Source organism: Cryptomeria japonica, chromosome 1 (genome assembly GCF_030272615.1).
Source record: "Cryptomeria japonica chromosome 1, Sugi_1.0, whole genome shotgun sequence".
Lineage (NCBI taxonomy): Eukaryota > Viridiplantae > Streptophyta > Pinopsida > Cupressales > Cupressaceae > Cryptomeria > Cryptomeria japonica.
Window position 1 is genome coordinate 28260092 of NC_081405.1, and position 26533 is coordinate 28286624.

The window sequence follows — 26533 nt, forward strand, 5'->3', positions numbered from 1 at the left end:
AAGTGATTTGTAGGAATCACATGATTTAAGTTAATTAATTAGAATTAATTAACTAAGAGGAATTTAGAAGACAATGATTTGATTGACTTTAGAAGAATAGGAAAATAATTAATTTATTTGACAAATTAATTATTGGACTATAGTGACAAGATTGATTAAATTTGATTTAATTAACCTTAAGAAGAAGGGATTTAACACAATTAAATTGGTTAATTATGATGACAGGCTTAAATTAATTAAACATTAATTTTAGGTGTCTACAAGACATTTATGTAGTTGCATTGATGCAGGAGCATCCTCGGTCGATGAGAAATCTTGCATCAACCAAAAATATATTTTGTTTTTCAGTTGTTCTTATTTTGTGTTGTAGTCTCTGTGCTACTTCCATAATTCTCTGATAGGTGTTCCTTTTACAATCCAAATCATATTTTTGGCTTCTAGGTTGGTTCTTATTCCTTATTCTAGTTTTTCAATTCATTTGGATCCTTTTCTGGCAGGTTATCACTTCTAGATTGGTTGTTCTTGGTTCTCAAGGCAATTTTGAGCTTAATGGCTAGTTGGAGATTTCTTCTCGTGCAAAGTGATTTCTTGGCTTGTGGATCTGTTTGGCACTTTTATCGATGTTCCTTGGCCCTTGGACGACCTTCCTTGGTGATCCACACTTCATTTTCATTCTTGCTGGAGGATATCTTCACACTTTGGGTCCAACCTATTTTATGCGTTTCATTTTCCTGTTTTGGAGAAGGTGATCTTTTGTGGCCGACTCATATGTGTTTTGGATGATATATATTGATGTAATTGATCTTTAGGTGATAGAGAAGTAGAGATAGAGATAGATAAGAAGAAATGTGATAATTTAGTTTCATGATCTATAATTTGGAGATCCAGATGATTGTAATTGGGAATGTATGATGTAACTAGTCCTGCAAGAATGTTTTGACTTCCGGATTTTATCGAATGATTTATGATGAATATATGATATTGTGGATGTATCTAATTGCATTTTATGTGTTTTTTGTTCATGCTTCCGTTGTGTTACTCTTGTTGCATGATCCAAACTATTCTCTTTGAGGGCCCTCCGAAACATGGTTGTGTTATGCATATAGAGGAAGAGATAGATATATCAGAAAATGGAGGGGAGATATCGACAAAGGAGGTGGTTGTAAAATTAAACCTTATTTTAGAAAAGTGTATCTATATTTATAATGATCCACAATACTTTATTCCCTAGATCCTAAACTATGTCCATTATATCTGCGTTTAGAAAGGATTTTAAAACCAACTCTACATTGTTTTTACAAATCAAATGTAGGGATCCTTAATGGGTGCTAAAATTTTAGGACGAGAGGGTTGACTCTTAGTTTCAATTTGATTGAAGTCTAGGGAGCCCCAATAATCATCAAGACATGTGTTGGAAGAAGGCAAAGTTGGAATAGATTTATAAGAAGCTTGGATAAATGAAACACAAGGCTCCTTTAAGGCTTCACTTTTGAATTTGGGAATTTATATTCTCCACAAAAGTAAGGTGTAAAGTCTAATGGACCCTAATTTTTCTCTGAGAAAGCATCACCAATAGGAGATTGTGTTGTAGAAGGAACCATAATGTTAAGGGAAGATATGCATCCTACTCATTTTTAAGCATTACTATACAATTTTGATAATCTAACTAAAAGAAGGTTGTATGTGAGAGTATCAAGCATGGAATGGGTAGTTGTGGGTAATATCACATGACCTATATTAATAGGCAATGCAATTGTACTTAACGAGTGTCTACTAGTATTATCAAAGTCACATATAGAGATAGAATTAGGTTGAATGAGGGAGGTATCCACTTTGATTTTATGTAACAAGTCTATGTTGTGAACATTAAAAATTGATCCATTATCAACTAGGGTTCATACTAATTTTGAACTTCCAAAGGAGATAAATCATGTTTTTTGAATACAATATAGTTCTTTGTTTCATGCATACAATCAAGAAAATCTGCCACATCATTCAGTATAGTAGAAGGAAAGAAAACTACCCTTTACAAAGCTTCTTGGAGAATCTTGTGGTATGAAGGTGAAGTTTGAATCAACTCCCAAAGGGGGATATTAGTTGGAGTAACATGAGGGTACTCGACAAGATCATACTCCTTACCAATATTTTGTGAATATGACGGGGTGGAGGAACAAAATTTTGAGAAGTAGGAAGGAAACTTGGATCTTTCTTGTTGTTCTAGGTGTTATATGCATGAGAAAATACATAATATTTGGGTTGTTTTGTCAAGTTTAAGAAATAGTTGGGAGGTCTAGCTAGATTCTTAACACCTTTACCCAAAAAAAAGGTTTGTTTTGAGGTTGAGGGGTAACTTGACAAAGATGGGACAACAAATTGAGGTTTCACATGATTAGAAACATGAATAACATTGACATGATTGGTCTCTTTATTCACTATTCATGTTTAGGAAAGAGAGCATTGGAAACATCACTATTGATATCTTCCTCTTGCACCAAAATATCTTTAGGAGAGGGGTTGAGTTGCATAAGAAGAGCTAAGAAACTATCACATCCATGAAATGGCTTCATTGTGAAAATAAACTCCTTAAGCATATAATTAGACATCCAAAGAAATAAATTTAATTTCTAAATAATAACAATGAGATAGAAATGATGTGAAATGCAAGAACACAAGCAATAATTCAAGAAATGAATGTTATCTAAATCTGAAAATTTCATGAAAAAAACATATTTGAAAGCAAGAATAAAAAAAAAATGCAAGTGTAAGATATGTCAGGTTTGTTAGTTAGATGAGAGGGGGGGGGGGGTGAATCAGATAAACTCACAATTCATAGATTCAACCTTGATAGAACTTACTTGATATGCAACTATGACTGTAAATCATTCAAACTCATAAACTAATAAACTTGAAACAAAAAAACACATTTAACACCAGATTTAACATGGAAACGCAAATAGGGAAAAACCACTATGAGATTTTGGACCCACTAAGAAAATATACTCTTCTAGAGTATGCTCGGTTAAAAGCTAATCCTGTTAAAGATTACATAAACACATTGCTAGATGTGACCTGGTCAAGGGATTTCCCTCAGATCTATCAGAATCTTGCACTTTGTTAGAAGTGACCTTGTCAAAGGATTTCAAACACTCATTCAGAATGTTACCTTGCTGGAGGATTTACAAATAAGACTATTAGGTCCACTCGGTTAAGAGATTTCCTATCACTTACAAAAATAAATAACAGTAATAAAATATATCTGCAACTTCACATCTGAAATGTTAAAGCAAACTCTATGTGCTCAAAATAATCTTGTCATAAGACTTATCTTCCTCCTTGCTGGGCTTCTCAATATGTTCTTCAATCAGATCTTCAATCTTCTGTACTCGGTAATCACCTCTGGAGTATCACCGGTCTTCTATTTGCCCGCTTGCTTTGTTTATCAACTTTTCCTTATTTATAAGCAATTCCTAACCGCTTAATCTCCTTAATCACATTTTCCATGATTAATCTTAGCCATCAGATCTTCAAACTTGACTAGGTTCATTGAATCCTTCAAACTAAAAAACATTTTATCTTGCCTTGAAACTTGTATACCTTCCTTGGTACTTGTGCTCGATTATGACCATTCAATCTATGTTGTAGATCCAACTCTTGAATTTTCATTGCCGTTGATCCTTAACAAACTTCTTGCACAACATTCCAATCTTCTATAAATCTCCAGCTCATTGGCATCCTTCATTTAATAATGTATTTATTCATCCAATGCATTCTGTTACTGCTCGGTTGATACTTCATAAATACTAAAGTTTACTCGGTAGACATTCTTTCTTATTTAACCGACACTGATAACCTTGGTGTTTACCGACTAGCTCCTTGCTCGATAAAATAGAATAGTATCAAACCTTTACTCATTCTATTACATGAAATCTTTTCTCCTTCTTATTCAGTCTTCGAATACACATATATAGGATATCAAAACAATCAAAATAATATAATCTCATCACTGTCTAACTTGGTAATAGTTGCCCATTGAATAACTTATTACTCCCCTTCATTTTCACATTCTTTCTGTGTCACTTACCGACATCTTTATACTAATAAACACACACTCTTTAAGATATGGCAACATCATACTGAATCAAAAAATCAATTGCTTGAAATCAATGACAAAATAATATTATTAAGACAGTAATCATCCTTTATCAATTATATCATCAATCTCCAACAACCTTCTCAATATCATCATACCAACAAACTTAATGTAATGCCAACAATCTCCCCTTTTGGCATTGATGGCAATACCAACTTGATTTATTCCAATTTATTCGGACTGCTGTTATTCTTCTCCTCTTATCCTTGAGTGTAAACTTCTCCTGTGATCTTCTCCCCCTTTGACAACAATGCCAAAAGAAAAACTAATCCATGATTACTTCCCCTGTGAAGTAATTTCCTTGCTTATTAAAACATATACAAATGTATCATCTCAGTCTCGGTCAGGGAATCTTTTCTTCATTCACTATTTCCTGCACAACTTTAGACGACCTTCTAAAATGTGTAAATCAACATCAACTCACAAATAGTATTCTGTAGAGTCATAGAATTGATGCTTTCACCAAACTCTGTCAGTGAGTACTAGATAGGGGTAGGACCCCTAACTTACTTCTGAGATACTCAAAAGTGTCCCTTGGCATTGGCTTTGTGAAGATGTCTGCTATTTGTTCCTTTGTGCTAGCATATTCCAGCACAACTTTCTTTTCTTGAACTTCTTCTCTTAGATAATGATACTTTATAGAGATATTCTTTGTCTTAGAGTGCATTACCGGATTCTTTGAAATATTAATAACACTTGTATTATCACAAAATATAGTTACTGGCTCGGTAACTGTCTCATTCATACCTTCCAATAGTTGTTTGATCCATGCTATATTGGTACAATTTAATGCTGCAGTGACATATTCAGCTTCAGCTGTTGACTGTGAAATGCATCCTTGTTTCTTGCTAAGCCAACTCACTAATCTTTCTCCAAAAAAGAAAGCTCCACCGCTTGTGCTTTTCCTGTCATCAATATTTCCTACCCAATCAGGATCAGTATAGACTTTTAAGTCAAAATCATTCCTCTTTTTATATAGTAAACCATAATCTTCAGTGCCTCTCAACTATTTGAAAATTCTCTTGATTGTTGTCATATGGGTTTCTTTGGGATCTACAGAAAATCTTGCAGCTATACCTACTGCATGTGCTATATCAGGCCTGCTATGAACTACATATTGCAACTTTCCAATCATAGATCGGTAAAGTGTCTCATCAACATATGCAGATTCATCATTCTTTGATAGTTTACAATTAGTAGTCATAGGAGTACTTATAGGTTTAGAATCCTCCATTCCAAATTTCTTCAAGATTTCCTTTATATACTTGGATTGAGTAATGAAAATCCCATTTTTCATTTGCAGTATTTGTAAACCTATAAAATACTTTATTTCACCAATTAATGACATCTCAAATTCTTTGTACATTTCATTTCCAAAGTTCTTGCATAAAGAATCATTTCCACAAAATAATATCATCAACAAATATGGCTGAAATTAGAATTCCATTATCCTCATCATTCTTCATATACATGTTGTTTTCACTAGTCCTCATAAATCCAATCTTGATTAAGTAAGGGTGCAACCTTTCATACCATGCTCTAGGTGCTTGCTTTAGGCCATATAAAGCTTTGCTCAACTTACATACCTGATCTTTATTCTTCTCTTCAATAAATCGTTTAGGCTGTTCAATATAGACTTCTTCTTCTAGTATACCATTCAAAAATGCAAATTTAACATCCATTTGATATACCTTGAAATTTTTGTAAGCAGTATATGCCAACAATGTTCTCACTCCCTCAAGTCTTGCCACAGGTGAAAAAGTCTCACCATAGCCTATTCCTTCTTCTTGAGCATAACCTTTGCAAACTAGTCATTCTTTATTCCGAATGACCTCACCTTTTTCATTTAGCTTATTTCTGAAAATCCACTTTGTACCGATTACGTTTTTCTCTTTTGGTGTTGGGACCAGTGTCCATGTTTCTTTTTTCTTGATTTGTTCAATCTCTTCTGTCATAGCATTCACCCAATCTTCATTGCTTAATGCCTCTTTTACTATTCTCGGTTCAAACTCGGATATTAGACATGTGTTGTCTCAGTTTGTTCCTTGTCATCACTAGAGCATCCTTATCTCCTATAATCTGACTTGATTCATGATTTCTTCTAACATATTTTGCTAATATGGGCTCGGTAGGCTCTGCATGATCTTCTTCATCACTTGGTAAATGAGTATTTTCTTCATTGGCTTTCTCGGTTAGACTTCTCGGTTGTACATATACAAACTCTTCATAATCTTTTGGTTCTTTGGAGTTTCCTTCATCATTCCTTTCTGCAAATTCATCAATTTTAACATTTGCACTTTCCACTATTTTGTTAGATGATTTGATCAGACATTTAAATGCTTTGCTCCTAGAAGAATAACCAAGAAATGTTCCTTCCTCACTTTTCTGATGAAATTTTCCATTTCTGTCATCTTTGTGAACATAACATCTACTTCCAAATATTTTAAAATAACTTACATTTGGTTTCTTGTCATACCAGATTTCATATGGTGTCTTCATAGTTCCTTTCTTCAGTTGTACTCGGTTCAGTGTGTAAACTGCAGTGCTTATTGCTTCTCTCCAAAATATTTGAGGTACTCTCTTTTCTATCATCAAGGTTCTGGCACAATCTACAATTGATCTATTTCTTCTTTTAGCTATCCCATTTTGTTGTGGTGTTCTTGGTGCAGACACTTGTCTCTTTATACCATAATCATTGCAAAATAAGTTAAATTCATGTGAAATGAACTCTCCTCCTCTATCAGATCTTAGACATTTCAACTGTCTTCCTGTTTCATTTTCAAGTCTTCCCTTATACCATTTGAACATTTGAAAGGCTTCTGATTTCTCTTTTAAAAACATATCTGACATCATCCTTGAGTAATCATCCACAAATAATATGAAGTATTTATCACCATAATAACTTTGAACTTTCATAGGACCACAAAGATCAGTGTGTACAAGATCTAAAATTCCTTTAGAAGTGTAAGACTTACTTGTAAAGCTTGATTTTGTCATCTTACCCATTTGGCATCCTCGACATATTACATTCTCAGGTTTTTACAAGCTTGGTAGACCTCTTACTTGGTGCTTCTTACTTATTTTGATCAGGTTATCAAAATTTACATGACAAGACCTTTTATGCCATAACCAGGTATCTTCTATTTTTGCATATAGACAATTGTTCTGATTTGAGTCAAGATGAAATGTATTACCTCTTGTTTGAGTCTCGGTAGCAGCCAACTTTCCATGTTTGTCATGAACTTTGACAATTCCTTTCTAAAATTCTATTCGGTATCCTGTATTGTTTAGATGAGCTACACTTAACAAATTGTATTTTAGACCTTCAGCCCAATATACATCATCACATTTAGCATTGTCAAGAAGTGTGATAGATCCTTTACCTTTCACAAGACATGGTGCATCATTACCAAATCTTACATAACCTCCATCATAATCTTCTAATTTAACAAACTTGTGTCTATCACCTGTCATGTGATGTGAGCATCCACTATCTATGATCCAAGAGTCATTATTATTTATGTGTGATATTAAGGCTTTTTCTTCATACCTTTCTTCATTTGATCCATCTTTGATAGCCACATATACAACTTCCTCTATCTCAGTCCCATCAGATTTTTCATCATTGGATTCCTCATCAGCTACTAGGCATGTCTTTCTATCTCTCCTTCTGAAGTCTCGGTGCCCTCTATATTGGTTGTCTTTCTATCTGTCATCTCAATATTCTCTCTTTTCACTAGATTCTTTGTCAGGACAGTTTGAAGCCATATGTCCAATTTTATCACAGTTAAAACATTTCAAAGGTAACTTGAACCTTTATACTTACCTTTGCCTCTCAGTAACCTTCTGGCCAATAATGCTTAAAACTCTTCTTTCTTTCTGATTTCCTCATATAGTTTGTGTACTTCTTCCTTGTTTTTATGAAATCTCTCACTTGCTCCACTGTGATTTCCTTTAGCATACATATACATTCTATCATTGTAATCATTAGATTCATCAAGATGAAAAGAACTGAATGCAAATTCAACTTTGTTAACCAAAGACCCACTGTTATCAAAAATTACTCAACTCAAAAGCATGTAGCTTATCGATAGTAGCATCCAAAGAGACTAGCTTGTTTGGTATAGACCTTAGTTCATTAATTGCAGAGACTTGAATGGCATAAGCAGGTAGAAGTGTTCTCAGCAACTTACTTGTTACATCCTTTTCTTCAATAGTTCCTCCCACTCCTTTGATTTGATTGATAGTTTCCTTTGACCTTGTACTGTATTGGATTATGTTCTCACCTTCATTCATTCTCATGGATTCAAGTTGTCCTCTTAGACTGTCTACTTTTGCTCTTTGAACATGTTCATCACCACCATACATAGATATAAGCTTATTCCACATAGCTTTGGCATCATTACAACCTTCTAGATCATTAAACTCTGAGTCAGTCAATGCTGATGTTATTTCAATCATTTCTTGAATATGTTCTTGCTTTGCCTTTATCTCTTCCATTATCATCGGGTAGGTACTAGGTGTAGTGTAATCATTCTCCAGATAATATGTTGCATATTCCCCAATTCTTGATAAGTGCAGCTTCATCCTTTTCTGCCACGTGGAGAAACTTGACTTGTTCAACTTTGGTGCATCCCTTTTATACATCTTCGGATCTTGCCTCAAGTTCCTTTAAACTTTTCTTTCGAAGTTCTAGCTTTGATACCAATTGTTAGTTAGATGAGAGGGGGGGGGGGGTGAATCAGATAAACTCACAATTCAAAATATTCATCAGATTCAACCTCGGTAGAACTTACTTGATATGCAACTATGACAATAAATCATTCAAACTCATAAACTTATAAACTTGAAACAACAAAATACATTTAACACCAGATTTAACGTGGAAACCTAAATAGGGAAAAACCACTGTGGGATTTCAGACCCACTAAGAAAATATACTCTTCTAGAGTATGCTCGGTTAAAAGCCAATCCTGTTAAAGATTACATAAACACATTGCTAGATGTGACCTGGTCAAGGGATTTCCCTCAGATCTATCAGAATCTTGCACTTTGTTAGAAGTGACCTTGTCAAAGGATTTCAAACACTCATTCAGAATGTTACCTTGCTAGAGGATTTACAAATAAGATTGTTAGGTCCACTCGATTAAGAGATTTCCTATCACTTACAAAAATAAATAACAGTAATAAAATATATCTGCAACTTCACATCTGAAATGTTAAAGTAGACTCTATGTGCTCAAAATAATCTTGTCATAAGACTTATCTTCCTCCTTGCTGGGCTTCTCAATCTATTCTTCAATTAAATCTTCAATCTTCTGTACTCGGTAATCACCTCTACAGTATCACTGCTCTTCTATTTGCCTGCTTGCTTTGTTCATCAACTTTTCCTTATTTATAAGAAATTCCTAACCACTTAATCTCCTTAATCACATTTCCCATGATTAATCTTAGCCATCAGATCTTCAAACTTGACTAGGTTCATTGAATCCTTCGAACTGAAAAACGTTTTATCTTGCCTTGAAACTTGTATACCTTCCTTGGTACTCGTGCTCGGTTATGACCATTCAATCTATGTTGTAGATCCAACTCTTGAATTTTCATTGTTTTTGATCCTTAACGAACTTCTTGCACCACATTCCAATCTTCTATAAATCTCTAGCTCATTGACATCCTTCATTTAATAATGTATTTATTCATCCAATGCATTTTGTTACTGCTCGGTTGATACTCGGTAAATACTGAACTTTACTCGGTAGACATTCTTTCTTATTTATCTGACACCGATAACCTTGGTGTTTACCGACTAGCTCCTTGCTCGATAAAATAGAATAGTATCAAACCTTTACTCATTCTATTACATGAAATCTTTTCTCCTTCTTATTCAGTCTTCGAATACACATATATAGGATATCAAAACAATCAAAATGACATAATCTCATCACTGTCTAACTCGGTAATAGTTGCCCATTGAATAACTTATTACTTCCCTTCATTTTCACATTCTTTCTGTGTCACTTATCGACATCTTTATACTCATCAAAACATACTCTTTAAGATATGGCAACATCATACTGAATCAAAAAATCAATTGCTTGAAATCAATGACAAAATAATATTATTAAGACAGTAATCATCCTTTATCAATTATATCATCATACCAACAAACTTAATGTAATGCCAACAAGGTTCACCAAAATGAAATGATGGGAAATAGGATCCTAGCCTAGATACATAAACTACATTCCAAATTAATATCATTTCATTTTGGGAAATATACAACAAGATCCAACTTTAGTCCTAAAGGAGAGATGGATCTTGTGTATGATTATTTCCTCTTTTTGGGTTTGATTTGATTTGATGTGAATAAGAAATAAGTAGGTAAATGATTCAAAATTGACAAGAATGAGCATAAATAGAAAGATTAAAAAATTAAGGTCAACTTGAGAAAATGTACAAACATGGAAATTTGAGAGGTAGTAAGGATCTTGGCGCTAAAATATGAGACTAGAATAGTTTTAGACTATGGAGTTAGGCATCTTAGTCCAAATGGGTATCTAAGTTCTAGAAAGTCCCTGATATGGTCTCAAAAGAATCAAAACTATAAATTCTCCAAATTTTAGGTCAAGTTGGCAGAACTATGGTGCTGCCTAGATTAGTCCTAGGCGTTTTTCCTTTTCAAAGTGTGGAAACTCTGTGTCTTAGTTTGATCTACACAAATTTTTAACTTTTTGCTATCAAATTTGAGATGGATTATATAGTATAATCCTAAGTATTGCACAAACAAAATATACATATAAACTTTTCTCACAAATTAAGGATGGTGTTTACTTTGTGGATGGTTCCCTTCACAAAAAAGTGGATCAAATTTATAAATATTTTCGTAAAATAACATATTTTTCTCAATCAACATATTGCATAGCTATTATAGTCTAAATGCAGATGTAAGGAAGTGAAGAACTTCATAGACATACTATAAGTAGACATGAATGGAACTACAACTAGCTCAGAAGTATTTGTCCCTCATGATTTATTTAAATAAAAAATAATTCAAAATGATTTTTGAAGATTGACTATTAACATGGTCTTTAATTTTTATTTTTCCTATATATATAAATAAAATTAAAATAGCTATTAGATGAAAAGGTGAGGTAAACTTCAAACTTCATAAATTTGTTTTCTTCTAATATCACAAGTTTTATAGAAAGGGATCTAGTTGGCTATATGATTTCTAGTGGTAGATTCATTTATGAGTCATTAATAAATATTGATTTGAAATTGACAACTCACATAACCTCCATAATTGAATCAACATATTTCCACCCCAAATCTAATTGAAAAATTAGATTTTCAAACATTTTTTAAAATCTCAATTTTAATCTCTCAGTATACATGCTAATTTATTTTAGCCTAATATCATAATAATACACTAATTTATTTTACCCTAATATCATAATAGCACACTAATTTATTGCATTTGTAAAACTTTAGAAATGTTTTAAAAGTCAAAACATAGAAAAAAGGATAACAAAATTATAAACCCTAATTTTTAGGAATACAAATGGAAAAACAGGAACTACAGAATGAAAGAAACGACTTACTCATTCATAGATGATCTTTTTTTTTTGCCAAACTCTCTCAATAACATAGACAAGCTAGAGTGATATTGCTAGCTAACCCTAATCAACATTTCCTCAATTGCCTCCTCTATCTCATATGCTAGAGTGATATTGCTAGCTAACCCTAATCAATATTTCCTCAATTGCCTCCTCTATCTCACGTTCGTCTTTGACACTGATATCCTATTCCTTTAAATTTTCAAAATATATTTATCTTTGTGTTAAGAGGTCCATTCATGAATGCAATTTTTGTTTTAGTGGTGGCAGTGAATTGCTAAACATAGCAGTCATGCTTTGTGTTTACATCGTTTCATCCTTCTGTAATAACATTTGTTACTTTTCAAGCGGCTACAACGATGTTAATGGTAGACAACTGCAAGCTAAACAATAAATGTAAGACAACCCACTTCCACATAAGCCAGTTAAACGTAGCCATCTTAAACGTGATCTTCCATGATATCAAAATCAGATACTTATCAGAAAAAAGAATTGCAATGGTCTTCGATTTACTTCTATCACAGGTTTCTCATAGATAGCAAGGTTAAGGGGCAAAGGTTAAATCTCATTTTTTTATATTTACTTCTATATGGGTGAAGGGCAGCTCATGTCCACAGAAAATGATGGTTTTTCAATATTTTAGATTCATTTCTGTGTGGATGGAAGGCAGCTCTTGTGAAAGGGATATTATAATAGTACTTTGTAGATCCCACAAGATATTAATTCCTCTATTTAGTAGAGCCCACAAGATATTAGTTCCTCCATTTCATTAAAAAAGTCTGCTTAGAGTCAACATCAAAAATATATATTTCAGCCGGTAGCCATAATACCTTAATTAATATACTGCATTAGAAAGAGCTCTGGTTAGAGATCTACAGTTTCATATAAAAATGGCAACTACCAGTCTAATTTTAAGTAGAAAACTTTCTTCAATGCAGAGAAAAGAAAACCCTAGTCCTCCATTACAACTCTTTCACTTCAATACCTCCAAAGCAGAGACCCTTGTTCCTCACAACTGCAAAACAAATTGTTGCAGTTCTCCACTCCTCCATTCTTCAGCATGCTCTCCTCCACTACTTTTGGCAGGATTTGTGGACTGTAGTCTGGTTGCTCTGCTAAAAGATCTGACATCAGCCCATATTCTGAATTGCTCAATGTATATGGTTTGACAGAGCTGCCTTCACTTGAGCATCCACCTTGCTGTGAATCTTTTTCACATGCCTCCCAGCTAGTTATAACCATCTCAGTTGGAGAAGTTGAGCTCTGGTGAAATAATGCGGTTGAGTTTTGCTGAGATTGGTGGTCTGAATCTCTGCCGTTGAAGTTGCTCTCATTCTTGTCCACCAGTTCTCTCTTCAATCGCTTAGCCTGTTGCCATAAAAGAATACTATTAGTTGACAGGAATTTCTTGATGTTTATTTACTCATCTTGCAGAACAAATAAAGAAATGGGTGGATTTCATTGTAGACATATGCCCATTTGGGACTCATGGGTACTGTTGATTGAGGAGAATTTTGATTCTGTGATTTCATTATTACAATTGGGTCTTACAAGAAGTTGACAAGCTTGATCCACTACCTATGTAGATCTCTACAGATCATACTATGAAATTCTCTAATGTAAAAGTTAGAATGTCTTTTATATTGTACATAGCTTTGAAATCAACTGTGTGAATTGTGTGAGTTTTTTTCAAACGTTTTTCATGATCTATCATCTGAAAAGATAACAAGATAAGAAAAAAATTTCAGAAAAAAATCACCATATACATTAACATCATGAACTGCAGAAATCAAATGTCTATGGCTTTTGTTCCCAATGTTTAGATTTTTAAGAATAAGAAAGATCTATTGAGTTCGTACCTCATCTTTGAAATTGGTGCGCTCTTGAAGGAGGACGTCATAGTGGGTCTTGAGGGCATTGTAGCTCTGCTTGAGATTTTTATAATCTTTTTCGAGTTGCTTGGCTTTCCATCTAGCTCGCCTGTTCTGAAACCACACAGCAATCCGTTTGGGTTGTAACCCTAGCGTTCTGGACAGCTCCATTTTTCTGTCGTGATCCAGTTTGTTGCCCTCCTCAAAACTTTTCTCCAACACCTTCGCTTGTTCCAATGTCAACTTTGTCTTCTTATCTGCAGTGTCATCCAAAATACCATCCTCCTCCCATAAGTTATCATCTGATAGATTTCTGCACGCAGTGGCAGCCATTAATCTCTTGCGTGTCTTTTCTGCAGATTCATAGTCTCCTATAGATGTAAGGCCTGCACTGCACCAAAATCATCATTAAAAAATAACTATCATTAGGTGGGTGGGTTCAGTTATAGGTTATCGTATTAGTGTGATTTAAGATGAGTCATCTAAACAAGTTCAAATTTAAAATATATTATTCAAAATTGAAATCCGTAGAAATGTTAAATCAACCCACCTTGAAACCATATTGATGAAGATGACGAAAATATCATGATGACTATATACTGATCATCCTGAGTTCTAGAAATACATTAGAAGAAATCATGTTGGGAATGAGCTGTTTCTTAGAAAGATCAACAGTCTGGGAAGGAGAGACCATGAAGAAGAGCATAGATAGATTGTTCAGGGACTTTCCAGAGGTTTATACAATACATAGGAAAAATGAAAATATTAGCACCTGGAAAGGTTATCAATCCAGTAAGAATATGGACCACAAAGCTTTTCGACTGAATTTGAATCTACGACTTACTTATTGTTGCAGATTTCCATTTTCATGGCCACAGTACAATTATGTTATGCAAGACAACTAAGCATTTCTTCCTAGGCCATTGGCGTATCCCTCTGTCACTCCCATTCTTCCTTTTAAAGCAATGAGGTGTGGAAACGACAGTGCACAAGTTGTAACCCGGCCTTTCAAGAGTGTTTTAGGTTAAAAACCATCCTTGTTGGAAATGGCATACAGCTATTGTGAAAATTTTTGCCCATAAATCTGATATAGATGTCGGTCAGTGCTTAACTTCTCGAAATTCCTTGACTAGACGCCATTCATGCTATCATGTTATCTTTGCACGGTCCATGTGCACTTCAATAATGTGACCCCTTAGTCTGAAGGGTTGTAAAAATTTCTAGACAGAGATTTGATGGGCTACAGCTTACCATTTCCTTACATAGACTATATTATCTACATGTTTGAAAAAGTCTTTAAATGATATTTGTAATTTGTATCACTCTTTTAAAAACTATAAATTTGGAGATAAATAAGTTTAGAATAGTTTTGTCGTGACTAATTGAAAAGGTTGTCATTTAAGATAAATTGATGTATTGTCAAAGTTGTTCTTTAAGTGACATGAAAGTTGTTTTTTTTTCGATAAAAATATACTTTTTTCTTACAATTTATTAAAATGAAAATATCTAGTTTTGATGATCTATTTGTATTATTCAGTTTTCAAGATATGGAATTTTGGATAGTCCTTTTTTTATATATATTTTGAATTGATATTTGGTATTAATTTCTTTATAGAAAAAGTGGTTTAAGAGACCATGTCTATTTGTATTAACCATCAAGTAGATTATTAATTCTGGATAACCTAGATATTCAACTTTCAAGATATAGATTTGATGACCTACAACTTTTCATTTTCTCACATCAACTAGCCTCACTACGTGTTTGAAATAGTCTTCAAATGATAGTTATAACTTGTGATATCTACCCCTCCCCAAAAACTGATAAATTTGGATAGTTTTTGCAATAATAGGTAAAGCATGACTAACTTAAAAGGGTTATCATTTAAGATGGATTGATGTGTTGTCAAAAAAGTTGTCTTTTATTAATTAAACATACATATTTTTTTTACAATTTATTTAAATAGATTTATTTTTTAGATTTTAGATAGGTTAATTTTTTTGAATTGATATTTCAATAAAGCGATTTATGAGGATCATGTCTATTTGTATTAACCATAAGATTATTATAAAAAATAGAGATGTTTTCTATAACATCATCATTTCAACTTATCACTTGCTATTTCTTTTATAATTAATCAAATGAATTAATTATATTTGATTAATTATTCATTTTTTAAGATATAGATTTCATGGCCTACAACTTTGCATTTCTTGACATCAACTATTATCCCTACAAGTTTGAAATGGTCTTCAAATAATATTTATAACTTGTGATACCTATCTCCCCCCCACAAACAAAAATTAAAATAAAAATTGACAACCTTGGTGATAAATATGTCTTCAACAGTTTCTTCATTAATATGTAAAGTATGACTAACTTAAAAGATCTATCATTTAGGATGGATTGACATGTTGTCAAATTTGTCTTTAATGTGAATGTGTTGGATTTATTTGTTCAACCCATAAGACCATGAATCAACTACAAGTAAAACACCTATCACATCTAAAGAGAAAAAGTCATGATTGATGCTATGCAACCTTAAAAAGCATAGATCCAAAGAGGAATATGTTATTGAGATTAATTTGAAATGAAATTGGATAGATTATAATGAATAAATGATTTGCTTTATAGAAATCAAGAGAAACCTAAGCTAAAATTAGGAAACTAAAGTTAGCTCAAAGAACTAAAGATTAGCTCAACTAAGTGAACTTAATATATTATTATCCCAATCTAATAAAATATAAAAAGCATCTATGTTTAGCTTAAGTGAATAAGGTAATTAAAGAACCAAAATAGCTAATATGAATGCATGGATGGGTCCTGACAACAAGGTCTGATTAGGTACCCATGCACAAACCAATGCAATTCTCACAAACAAAGAAAAGGAGAAAACCTTGTGGGAGAAAACTCATCTCTAGAGGAGAGAAATGTTAGATAATTGATTAATCCCAAAGACACTGAGAGGGGGGAGGGGGGGGTGAATCAGTGTTTGACCGATAAATGAAAGATTTAAACTTATTTACAATTCTATAACTGAGATTAATATGTCGGTAAGGAAACAATAATCCAGTAAAGAGAAATAAAGGAATCAACATCAATGCACACCATAACACAAATATTTTGGCGAGGAAGCCTGGTAAGGGAAAAACCTCGGTGGGATTTGTGACCCACAATATTTACTCATTGGCCATATGAATAAATATTACTAGTACATAAGGGGTCTGCACATGCAAGAAGGCCAACTGCCTAGAGCTCACTGCTCAACAACAAAAGTGGAGTCTCACTAACTACAACATCATACCGATGTAAACATAAAAATGAACTCTTATAACTTGCATTAAAATATTGGATGAGTTCGTTGTTGTGCTATGTATAATACTAGTTCTGCCTCTGCCAAAAACCCTAGCTGATATGCTATCAAATGATTCTTCTTCTTATTCGCTCTAAAAAGAACACATCAAAATGCATATACAACTATTCGCTATCATATCCTATATATATCTCTATCTTATCTCATATTATCGCTTACTTCCTTTAAATGACCTATAAGAGCTCATACATATATGACTCTTTACAATACAACATGGCCATGCAATTATATTTTACATTACAATTTATTTCACATAAACAATATTTATTGTCAAGTCGGCCTGGAAGGCCGGTATAATCTTCTGCTGGTGTAAATTGGATGCCGGTGTGAATAAGCCTTGTTGTATCTGCTGGTGCCAGTAGGTGAAGTCTATGGCCAGTTGATCCTGTGGAACCTTGTTGCCATCAATGACAACATCCACCCTTCTCATCTGAGTGTATAATGCCAACAAGAAAAAGAAATGAAAAAGAGTACATGTGAAAAAGAGAAAAAGAATTAAAAAATAGTACATGTTACTAAGCATGAATGACTTCAAATATCCTCTAAATGTTGAATCAGTCACAAAATTACAATCAATATCCCCCCATAGGAGAGAGAAAATGAGGATATAAATCACCCCAATGATGAGAGCCTAAAGACAAAACATGATCCATTGCCCACAAACAACATTTCTCCCTTTAGGAAGAAACAAATCCACTAGAAATATGAGAACCACTCCCATAAACTGAAATAAGTAGGATTCACAATCCAAATACTATGTTCCTTTCCAATCAAGTACATGTCCAATCAATATAGGAGGTAAAAAATCAAGACTACAAAAATTGATGAAGATGGGTTGACAAATTTGATGAGGTTATCAACAAAGAGGAGATGATTGTCCTCAAAACAATCCTCTAGATTTATAATACAAGACTCCACAAATAATGATTATATGTCTGCAAGATACAAATCCAAAGTATGTGTTTGGAAGTATAATGTCCTGCTACACAAAATCAATGGGCGATATGCATGAGCCAATGCTAAGGTCATCAAGAATAATAGAAGATGAAGATGATTGAGATGTGATTTCAATACGAGGAGTAGAAACTAGAAGACAAGCCTATGATCCATTGCAATATGAAAGACTTGTCATATACTCAAGCTCCTATAAATTATGATTATCAAAGGGCATACATTTTTTTGCAAGATCCTCTAGGAATGAAGAGATATGAGAGTCTCCATACATCTCCCAAAGTCTATTCCAAAGTGTTTGAGGATAATCAATGTCCAATATTGCCCATGTAGTGTCATGATCAACACTAGAGAAAATAAATCCTACAATAAGTCTATGATAATAACCCAAGCTATTATACTTCTTAATGTGGCTAGTTTAGGTATGATTCCATACAAATAAGGAAAAAAATATACCCACCTAAGATGTGTGAGGATGCCAGTTTTCTAAGACTCATAATTGTCCTTTGCCATGATGACAATAGAAGGTTGAATAGAAAAACTCATGATACTTCACTAAATGAAAGTATTAGACCCCAAAAACCTTAGTACATGTAAAGTAGATCAAATAAAGAATTCTCCAATAAACATATCCATTCTTGGTGCCAAAACATGCAAGTAATGAACTAGATAGTGAAAACAATACTCTAAATAAAATATACCTTGGGGAAAATATGAAAAAATTACATATATAGAACTGAAGATCTCTAACTTAAATTTTTGATGCCACAAGAATAACTAAAATTAGAGATATTGGTGAAAAGTTATGAGTTCAAAAGATGAAATTGAAGATTTGATTTTGATTTAGTGTAGCAAAAATTTATAGTAGAATCTAAAAATGAAACCACTACCACTAGAAAGAGCTTACAAATACCTTTCCAATGATATCTCATTTTCCCAATTTTGACATAATATACAAAAGTTATGGCAAAAAGAAGAATAGGCTAAATTTAGCCAACTGATAACTAGTAATCATGACCCTTCTTATTTGATTTCAAAAAAAAATAACTCATTGCATGGAAAATATGACAAGTACGTATATGGTTTTTCAAGGCAAAGAACAAAACCCAATTTTTTTTCTCTATAATTTGTAGAGAACAAGTTATGGCGAAATCTTTTTTTTTGCTTTTTTGTACTATTTTTAGCTCCTTTTTTTTCATTTAAAAAAAAATTATTTGCAAAATTTTACAAATCTTGGAAAATTAAGAGTGACTCGGGTGATTTTTTGTGGTTGTGAAGAAAACCCATAAATTGTACCATTTGACGCAATCAAAGTTAGAGGCTCTAGAATGGACAATCCAACCTTGTAGCCCTAACTTTTTGGAACACACCCATAGCCTAAAATGAAAGCAACATACAAAGAAGAATCCACACATAGAGAGACTGTTAGGAACCGACAAGGACAACTGAGAGGGGGGGGGGTGAATCAGTTGTCAATAAATTGCAACCCAAAACAAATTATTCTAGCTTAAAACTCAATGCAGGTAAAACAGATTAACAGATATAGTATTACCAGTACAACTTAATGTATGAAACAAAAAGCAAAACAACATCCACAACACATGACACGGATATTTTGACGTAGAAACCCTATAAGGAGAAAAACCATGGTGGGAAACCTTACCCACAATCAGATGATACTATTACTGATAGTAAGTCAATACAATAATGGGGTCTACACATGCAGAAAGGCTAACCGCCTAGAGCTCACTGCTCAATCACAAAATTAGGAGTCTCATTGACTACACAGTTGGATGGTTAAATCCAATAATCAATTTACTGCTTCAATTTAGCATCTTTGATATCGGATTCAGTACCGGTTTAAGCTTTGTGCATGAGGACCAAACACCTTCATAACCTTTCCTTCAACCTTTAGATAATATATGTGTGATTCGCACAAGGATCTGCTTGTTTTCTCTCTTCACAATAATCTTCAATATACGCACACTTCTTCCAAATAAGATCTTATAATTATTTATACAAAACCTAAGACCTAATCATTAGGTCGGCTCCCAAAAGATATTACATTTAAATCAATTACAAAATAAGTCTTGGTGCAATACAATATGTTGGCCTCAATACATTTACACAAAACCATTTCCAAAACGTGTCGTGCAGATCTGGAACATGATTTCTTATGCCAATTCATAACCTGGACCTATCTGTCGGTTAAGGCAAATATGTGAACCCGATCAGACCAATATGCAAAACGCCAAATGCAAACATCCAATCCATGTCTTCAACATAACCAAATGATCTCCAGATGATAACAAGTTATCATCAACTTTGTGAGTTGTCGATGAAACATATACCGATATATGTGCATAAGCCAATATCCATACTGGGACCACAATGTGTTGGTTCATCAACAAACCAATATAACCAGAGTGTCAAATCAACAATGTAGACCTCCAGAAAGATAAGTGTTGACATTAATGACAAAACCAATGCAACACATGATGAAGTCATCCATAATACCAACAATCTCCCCCTTTGGCATTGATGGCAACACTAGATGGAAAAACATCTAAGTGCCAAAATAGAATGCCAACAATCTCCCTTAAACAGATCAACACAAAGTTTTGTACCAAAAACATAAACAGTATAACCAAAACCAAAATACATCTTCAAAGTACAATGTTTTTCCATACACATCTCTCCTCCTTTGACATCAAATGCCAAAGTAGTTAAAAATCAAAATCAGAATATAACATACAACTAACTACTCCCCCTGAGTAGCAGCTCTCCTTCATCAAAACCGGAAAAAAAAATAAATTTTGTTAGTCCTTGTCGGTTTGATGCTAATCTGCATCATTTAAGTCTCTGTTGGTGGGGTGACTACCCCAAGCTTCTCTCTGAGATATTCAAATGTTTGCTTAGGCAAAGGCTTTGTAAAAATATCTGCAATTTGCTCTTTAGTGTTCACATAAACCAATCTCACTTCATTTGCTTCAACGTTTTCTTTCAGAAAATTATACTTAATAGAAACATGCTTTGTTTTAGAGTGAAATACTAGATTCTTTGATATATCTATTGATGTTGAGTTATCACAGTAAATAATTACCGGTTCTTTGCATTTTACCTTGATATCCTTCAACATTTGCTTGATCCATAATACTTGAGTGCAATTATATGTTGCTGCAACATATTCTTCTTCTACTATAGATAATGATGTGTAGGTCTGCTTCATGCTGATCCATGAAATTAATCTTCTACCAAGAAATAATGCGCCACCAGTGGTACTCTTTTCTATCATCCATATCTCCTGCCCAATTTGCATATGTATATGCACATAACTCAAAATTGTCATCCTTAGGATACCATAAACCAAGATTTGTTTTGCCTTGTAGATACCGGAAAATCCTTTTTACTGCAATTTCATGATTTTATTTAGGATTTCTTTGAAATCTTGAAACAATACATATTGCATTCATTATATCAGGTCTAGTTTGTGCTAAATACAGTAACCCTCCAATCTTAGATTTGTACCTTGCCAGATTTATAGGAGTTGAATCATCCTTTGATGTCAATTTATCAGTTGTAGTCATAGGAGTGCTTACCAGTTTGGAGTTTTCCTTTCCAAATTTCTTCCAAAGTTCCTTCAAGTATTTTGTTTGACAAATGAATATACCTTTATCTGTTTGAGAGATCTACAAACCTAGAAATTTTTTTATCTCTCCAATCATAGACATTTCAAATTCTTCCTACATCTTATTGGCAAAGTCTTTGCATAGCTCTTCTTCTCCTCCAAAAATGATATCATCCACAAATACTTCAATAACCAAAATGTCATCATTGGTAATTTTGTAATACAAATTACTATCAGCATTACCTTTTGTGTATCCAATCTTTAAAAGATATTTATCCAGTCTAGCATACCAAGCTCTGGGAGCTTGCTTCAATCCAAATAAAGCTTTTCTTAATCTAGAAACCATATCCTTACCATTTGTTAATGAAAATCCATTAGGCTGCTCAATGTAAACTTCTTCTTCAAGATCTCCATTCAAAAATGCACATTTTACATCCATCTGATAAACCTTATAGTTCTTGTGAGCTGTAAATGCAAGAAATAGTCTTATTGCTTCAATTCTGGCTACCGATGCACAAGTTTCATTATAATCAATTCCTTCTTTCTGAGAATAACCTTTACAAACTAATCTTGCTTTGTTTCTGATTACTTCACCATCTTCATTGAGTTTATTTCTAAATACCCATTTAGTTCTAATTACATTTTTGTCTTTAGGCTGGGGAACTAGTGTCCAAGTATTATTCGTTTCAATCTGTTCTAATTCATCTTCCATTGCTTTTATCCAATGTTTATCTTTACATGCTTCAACAACTGATGTTGGTTCAACTTGAGAAATTAAACATACCTCTTCATTTGCCAATCTTCCTCTTGTCATAACACCTTGATTTTTATTTCCAATTATCTGATTTTCTGAATGATTCAATCTTACATACCTGGGTTTATTCTAATTTCCATTCACAAGTTGTTGTTCTTCAGTCATAGTTGATTTTTCTAATGATGTCGGTGTGACTGGTTCTTCATTTTGTTCTGCTACAATCTATGCCGATTCATTTATAATTATTTCTACTGCCGGTTCAGAACCTATAGATCTTGATTCTCCTCTAAAATGTTCATCTATCTTCACATTAGTACTTTCAATGATTTTATGCAATCTTTTATTATAACATCTATATGCCTTGCTTCTAGTTGAATAACCAAGAAATATTCCTTTATCACTTCTAGGATCAAATTTGCCAATAGACTCATCTCTCCTAATATAGCATTTGCTTCCAAATATTTTAAAATATTTAAGAGTAGGAATATGACCGAACCATAGTTCATAAGGGGTCTTACCGGTTTCACCTTTGATGAGAACTCTTTTGAAAGTATAGACTATTGTATTTACTGCTTCCATCATCATGGTTCTTGCTGCATCCAATATAGTTATGTTCTTCCTTTCCACAACTCCATTCTGTTGGAGTGTATGGGGTGCTGATAGTTGTCTTTTGATTCCATTCTCTTCATAGTATGCATTGAATTCCCTAGATGTGAATTCTCCTCCTTGATAAGATCTCAAACATTTGATTTTCTTACCGGTTTCATTCTCTACCATTACTTTGTATATCTTGAATCTCCCAAAAGATTCTGATTTCTCCCTGAGAAAAGTAACCCAACACATTCTAGAATAATCATCAATTATTAGCAAAAGTATCTATCACCTTGATGACTTCTTGTTCTTGTTGGACCACATAAATCAGTGTGAATTAAATCAAGAATATTATTGGAATTCTTAGAAATGCTCTTAAATGTTGTTCTAACTTGCTTTCCCATTTGACATTCCTTACATACCAGATTATGAGGTTTCACAATCTTAGGTAAGTCCCTTACTGCCTTGGTTGAACTGATCTTTACAATGCAATCAAAATTGACATGATAGAGTCTTTTGTGCCATAACCAACCTTCATCAATCTGAGCAATCAAACATGTCTTATCGCTGGTATTCAAGTGAAAGATATTACCTTTAGTCTGATTACCGGTTGCAATTTCCAATCTAGTTCACTTTATGATTTTGCATTTTCCATTCTTGAATTGTAATTGAAATTCTTTTTCCACTAATTGACCAACACTCAAAAGATTATGCTTTAAACCTTCAACATAATAAACATTGTTAGTATTGTTCTTACCATCCAAAGATATAATGCCTCTTCCTTTGATTAAACAAGCTTTGTCATCTCCAAATATTACTTGACCTCCATGATATTCCTATAATGATAAGAATTTGCTTTTATCACCAGTCATATGATGTGAGCATCCACTATCAATGATCCATTCATCCTTTTCTTCAATTTTTACTGGTAATGCCTTCTCTACCGGTTTGACAATAGGTGTCGGTTGATCTTATTTTATTTCAAAAATTGCCCATCCACTATCTGTTGGATCTTCATCAGAATCATCTGTAACACCTTCATCTACATAGTAACATGACTTATCTCTATTTTTCCTAAATTTGCATCTTTGATATTCAGGGTTAGGCTTATATGTTCTCTTTGCCTCGTCTCTTTGTCTTGAATGTCTATCAGGACACCTAGATGCCATATGACCAACTTTATTGCAATTAAAACATTTGAAAGGTGCTTTACCTTCATACTTACTTCCTACTGGACCTTTAGGCATCTTCCTTATAAATAGTGCTTCAAGTTCTTCATTTTCTCTTCTGATATCTTCAAGTTCTTTTGCATAAAGTGCTTTCCAATCATATTTGTCAGATGATGATGATGCTAATGCTTTGAAGGCTATATCAGTCTTGACTATAGCAACAGGACCAAATTCTTCAAGCTCAAATGCTAAAAGTTTTCCATCCAAAGTATCTCTAGATATTGGTGTATTAGGCATTGTTCTCAACTCATTAATAGTTGTCACTTTCATTTTGTAAGCAAGTGGAATAGAAACAATTTCATCTTCACTTAAAGATCCTCCACAACATTGTATTCCTAAAACAATTTCATTAACTCTTTCCATAAATGTAGAAATTCTTTTATCCTCTTCCATTTTTAAATTTTCATACCTGACCCGGTAACATTCCAGTTTTGCAATTTTGACAGTGGAATCTCCTTCATTCAATGTTTCCAGTTTATCCCAAATAGCTTTTGTTGTAGATCTGTCTAATAATCCCATGATTTGTTGATCTGATAACGCACTCAGAAGTGCTTCTCTTTCTTTGTAATCATTCTCCAAGTCCTTAGCCAAGGTCGGTGGATTAGGGTTATTCTGATTAGGAGCAACATAGCTATTCTTTGTAACATCCCATATATCTCTTCCAATGCAGTTCAGATGTGTCTCCATTCTAATCTTCCATATACCATAGTTAGTTCCATCAAGTTTGGGAGTATCCTTCCTGAAGATATTTGCTATCATAGGATTTCCTCAAGTTGTTAGGCTTATACAAAAAAAGGACTAGGCTTTGATACCAATTGTTAGGAACCGGGAAGGACAACTGAGGGGGGGGTGAATCAATTGTCAATAATTTGCAACCCAAAACAAATTATTCCAACTTAAAACTCAGTGCCGGTAAAACAGATTAACATATATAGTATTACCGGTATAACTTAATGCATGAAACAAAAAGCAAGACAACATCCACAACACATGACACAAATATTTTGACATAGAAACCCTGTAAGGGGAAAAACCACGGTGGGAAACCTTACCCATAATCAGATGATACTACTGCAGATAGTAAGTGAATACAATAATGGGCTATGCACATGCAGAAAGGCCAACCACCTAGAGCTCACTGCTCAATCACAAAATTAGGAGTCTCACTGACTACACATTGGATGGTTAAATCCAATAAACAATGTACTGCTTCAATTTAGCATCTTCAATGTCAGATTCAATATTGGTTTAAGCTCTGTGCATGAGGACCACACACCTTCATAACCTTTCCTTCAACCTTCAGATAATATCTGCGTGATTCACACAAGGATTCACTTGTTTTCCCTCTTCACAATAATCTTCAATATATGCACACTTCTTCCAAATAAGATCTTACAATTATTTATATAAAACCTAAGACCTAATCATTAGGTCGGCTCCCAAAAGATATTACATTTAAATCAATTACAAAATAAGTCTTGGTGCAATACAATATATCAGCATCAATACATTTACACAAAACCATTTCCAAATAGTGTCGTGTAGATCTGGAACATGATTTCTTATGCTGGTTCATAACCTAGACCTATCTGTCGGTTAAGGCAAATATGTGAACCCGATCAGACCAATATGTAAAATGCCAAATGCAAACATCCAATCCATGTCTTCGACATGACCAAATGATCTCCAGAAGATAACAAGTCATCATCAACTTCTTGAGCTATCGGTGAAACATATATCGGTAACTGTGCCTAAGTCAATATCCATACCAGGTCCACAATGTGTCAGTTCATCAACAAACCAATATAACTAGAGTGCCAAATCAACAATGTAGACATCCAGAAAGATAAGTGTTGACAACAATGACAAAATCAATGCAACACATGACGAAGTCATTCATAATACCAACAAAGACAATACACAATAATTACCTTGGGAAAACCCTCAAAGGAAAAAAAATCCAACCTCAAAAGATTCACCCTCATTATATTAGGTCTCAAAACAGTATTAAATTTTCCACTAGGGATTCTAACATTCTAGGTTGTAGCCCAGGATAACAATATTCTCATATACAATTATCAAAGCACAACATCACGTTTAGAAACATATCTAGCTCCTCTAGAACTTGTCACTACCCTTAGCTCTTGTTAACACTTACTTGCCCTCTTGCTCCAGATCTCCTTTGGCCTTCTTCGATATCTTGCAACAATTACAAGTCTTGTTTATATACAATTTACACCCCCTAGATTAATCTACATTGGCCAATAGTCATCCCTAAGCATTAGACCTAGTGTAATGTGTAATTCACCACTTGGTTTGTACCTAAAATAACATCACATGTGCGATTTTCAAAATAATCTCTATTGGTCTCA

General features: G+C 33.6%; 1 protein-coding gene across 3 annotated transcripts; it reads right to left on the bottom strand.

Annotated features, from left to right (window-relative positions):
* Positions 1 to 12327: 12327 nt before the first annotated feature.
* LOC131038913 (homeobox-leucine zipper protein HAT7) lies at positions 12328 to 14742 on the bottom strand. 3 transcript variants are annotated; one of them, XM_057971492.2, is made up of 3 exons: positions 14482 to 14742; positions 13626 to 14028; positions 12328 to 13134 (listed from the first exon to the last, which is right to left on the bottom strand). In XM_057971492.2, exons 1-3 carry the CDS (start codon positions 14505 to 14507, stop codon positions 12745 to 12747), a joined length of 819 nt encoding a protein of 272 aa, XP_057827475.2. In that variant the 5' UTR covers positions 14508 to 14742; the 3' UTR covers positions 12328 to 12744. The 3 variants fall into 3 exon arrangements, with proteins under 3 accessions (XP_057827475.2, XP_057827476.2, XP_057827474.2); XM_057971493.2 differs by having other exon boundaries at positions 14188 to 14738; XM_057971491.2 differs by having other exon boundaries at positions 13626 to 14023; positions 14188 to 14716.
* Between the last annotated feature and the right edge of the window lie 11791 nt (positions 14743 to 26533).

Excerpts from the sequence above, each read along its gene's own strand:
- LOC131038913 (XM_057971491.2), bottom strand. The coding sequence starts at position 14,224 with ATGATATTTTCGTCATCTTCATCAATATGGTTTCAAG. Across the intron at positions 14,024-14,187 it reads TTCATCAATATGGTTTCAAG|GCCTTACATCTATAGGAGAC; the intron begins GTGGGTTGATTT and ends GGTGCAGTGCAG. Across the intron at positions 13,135-13,625 it reads GCACCAATTTCAAAGATGAG|GCTAAGCGATTGAAGAGAGA; the intron begins GTACGAACTCAA and ends TTATGGCAACAG.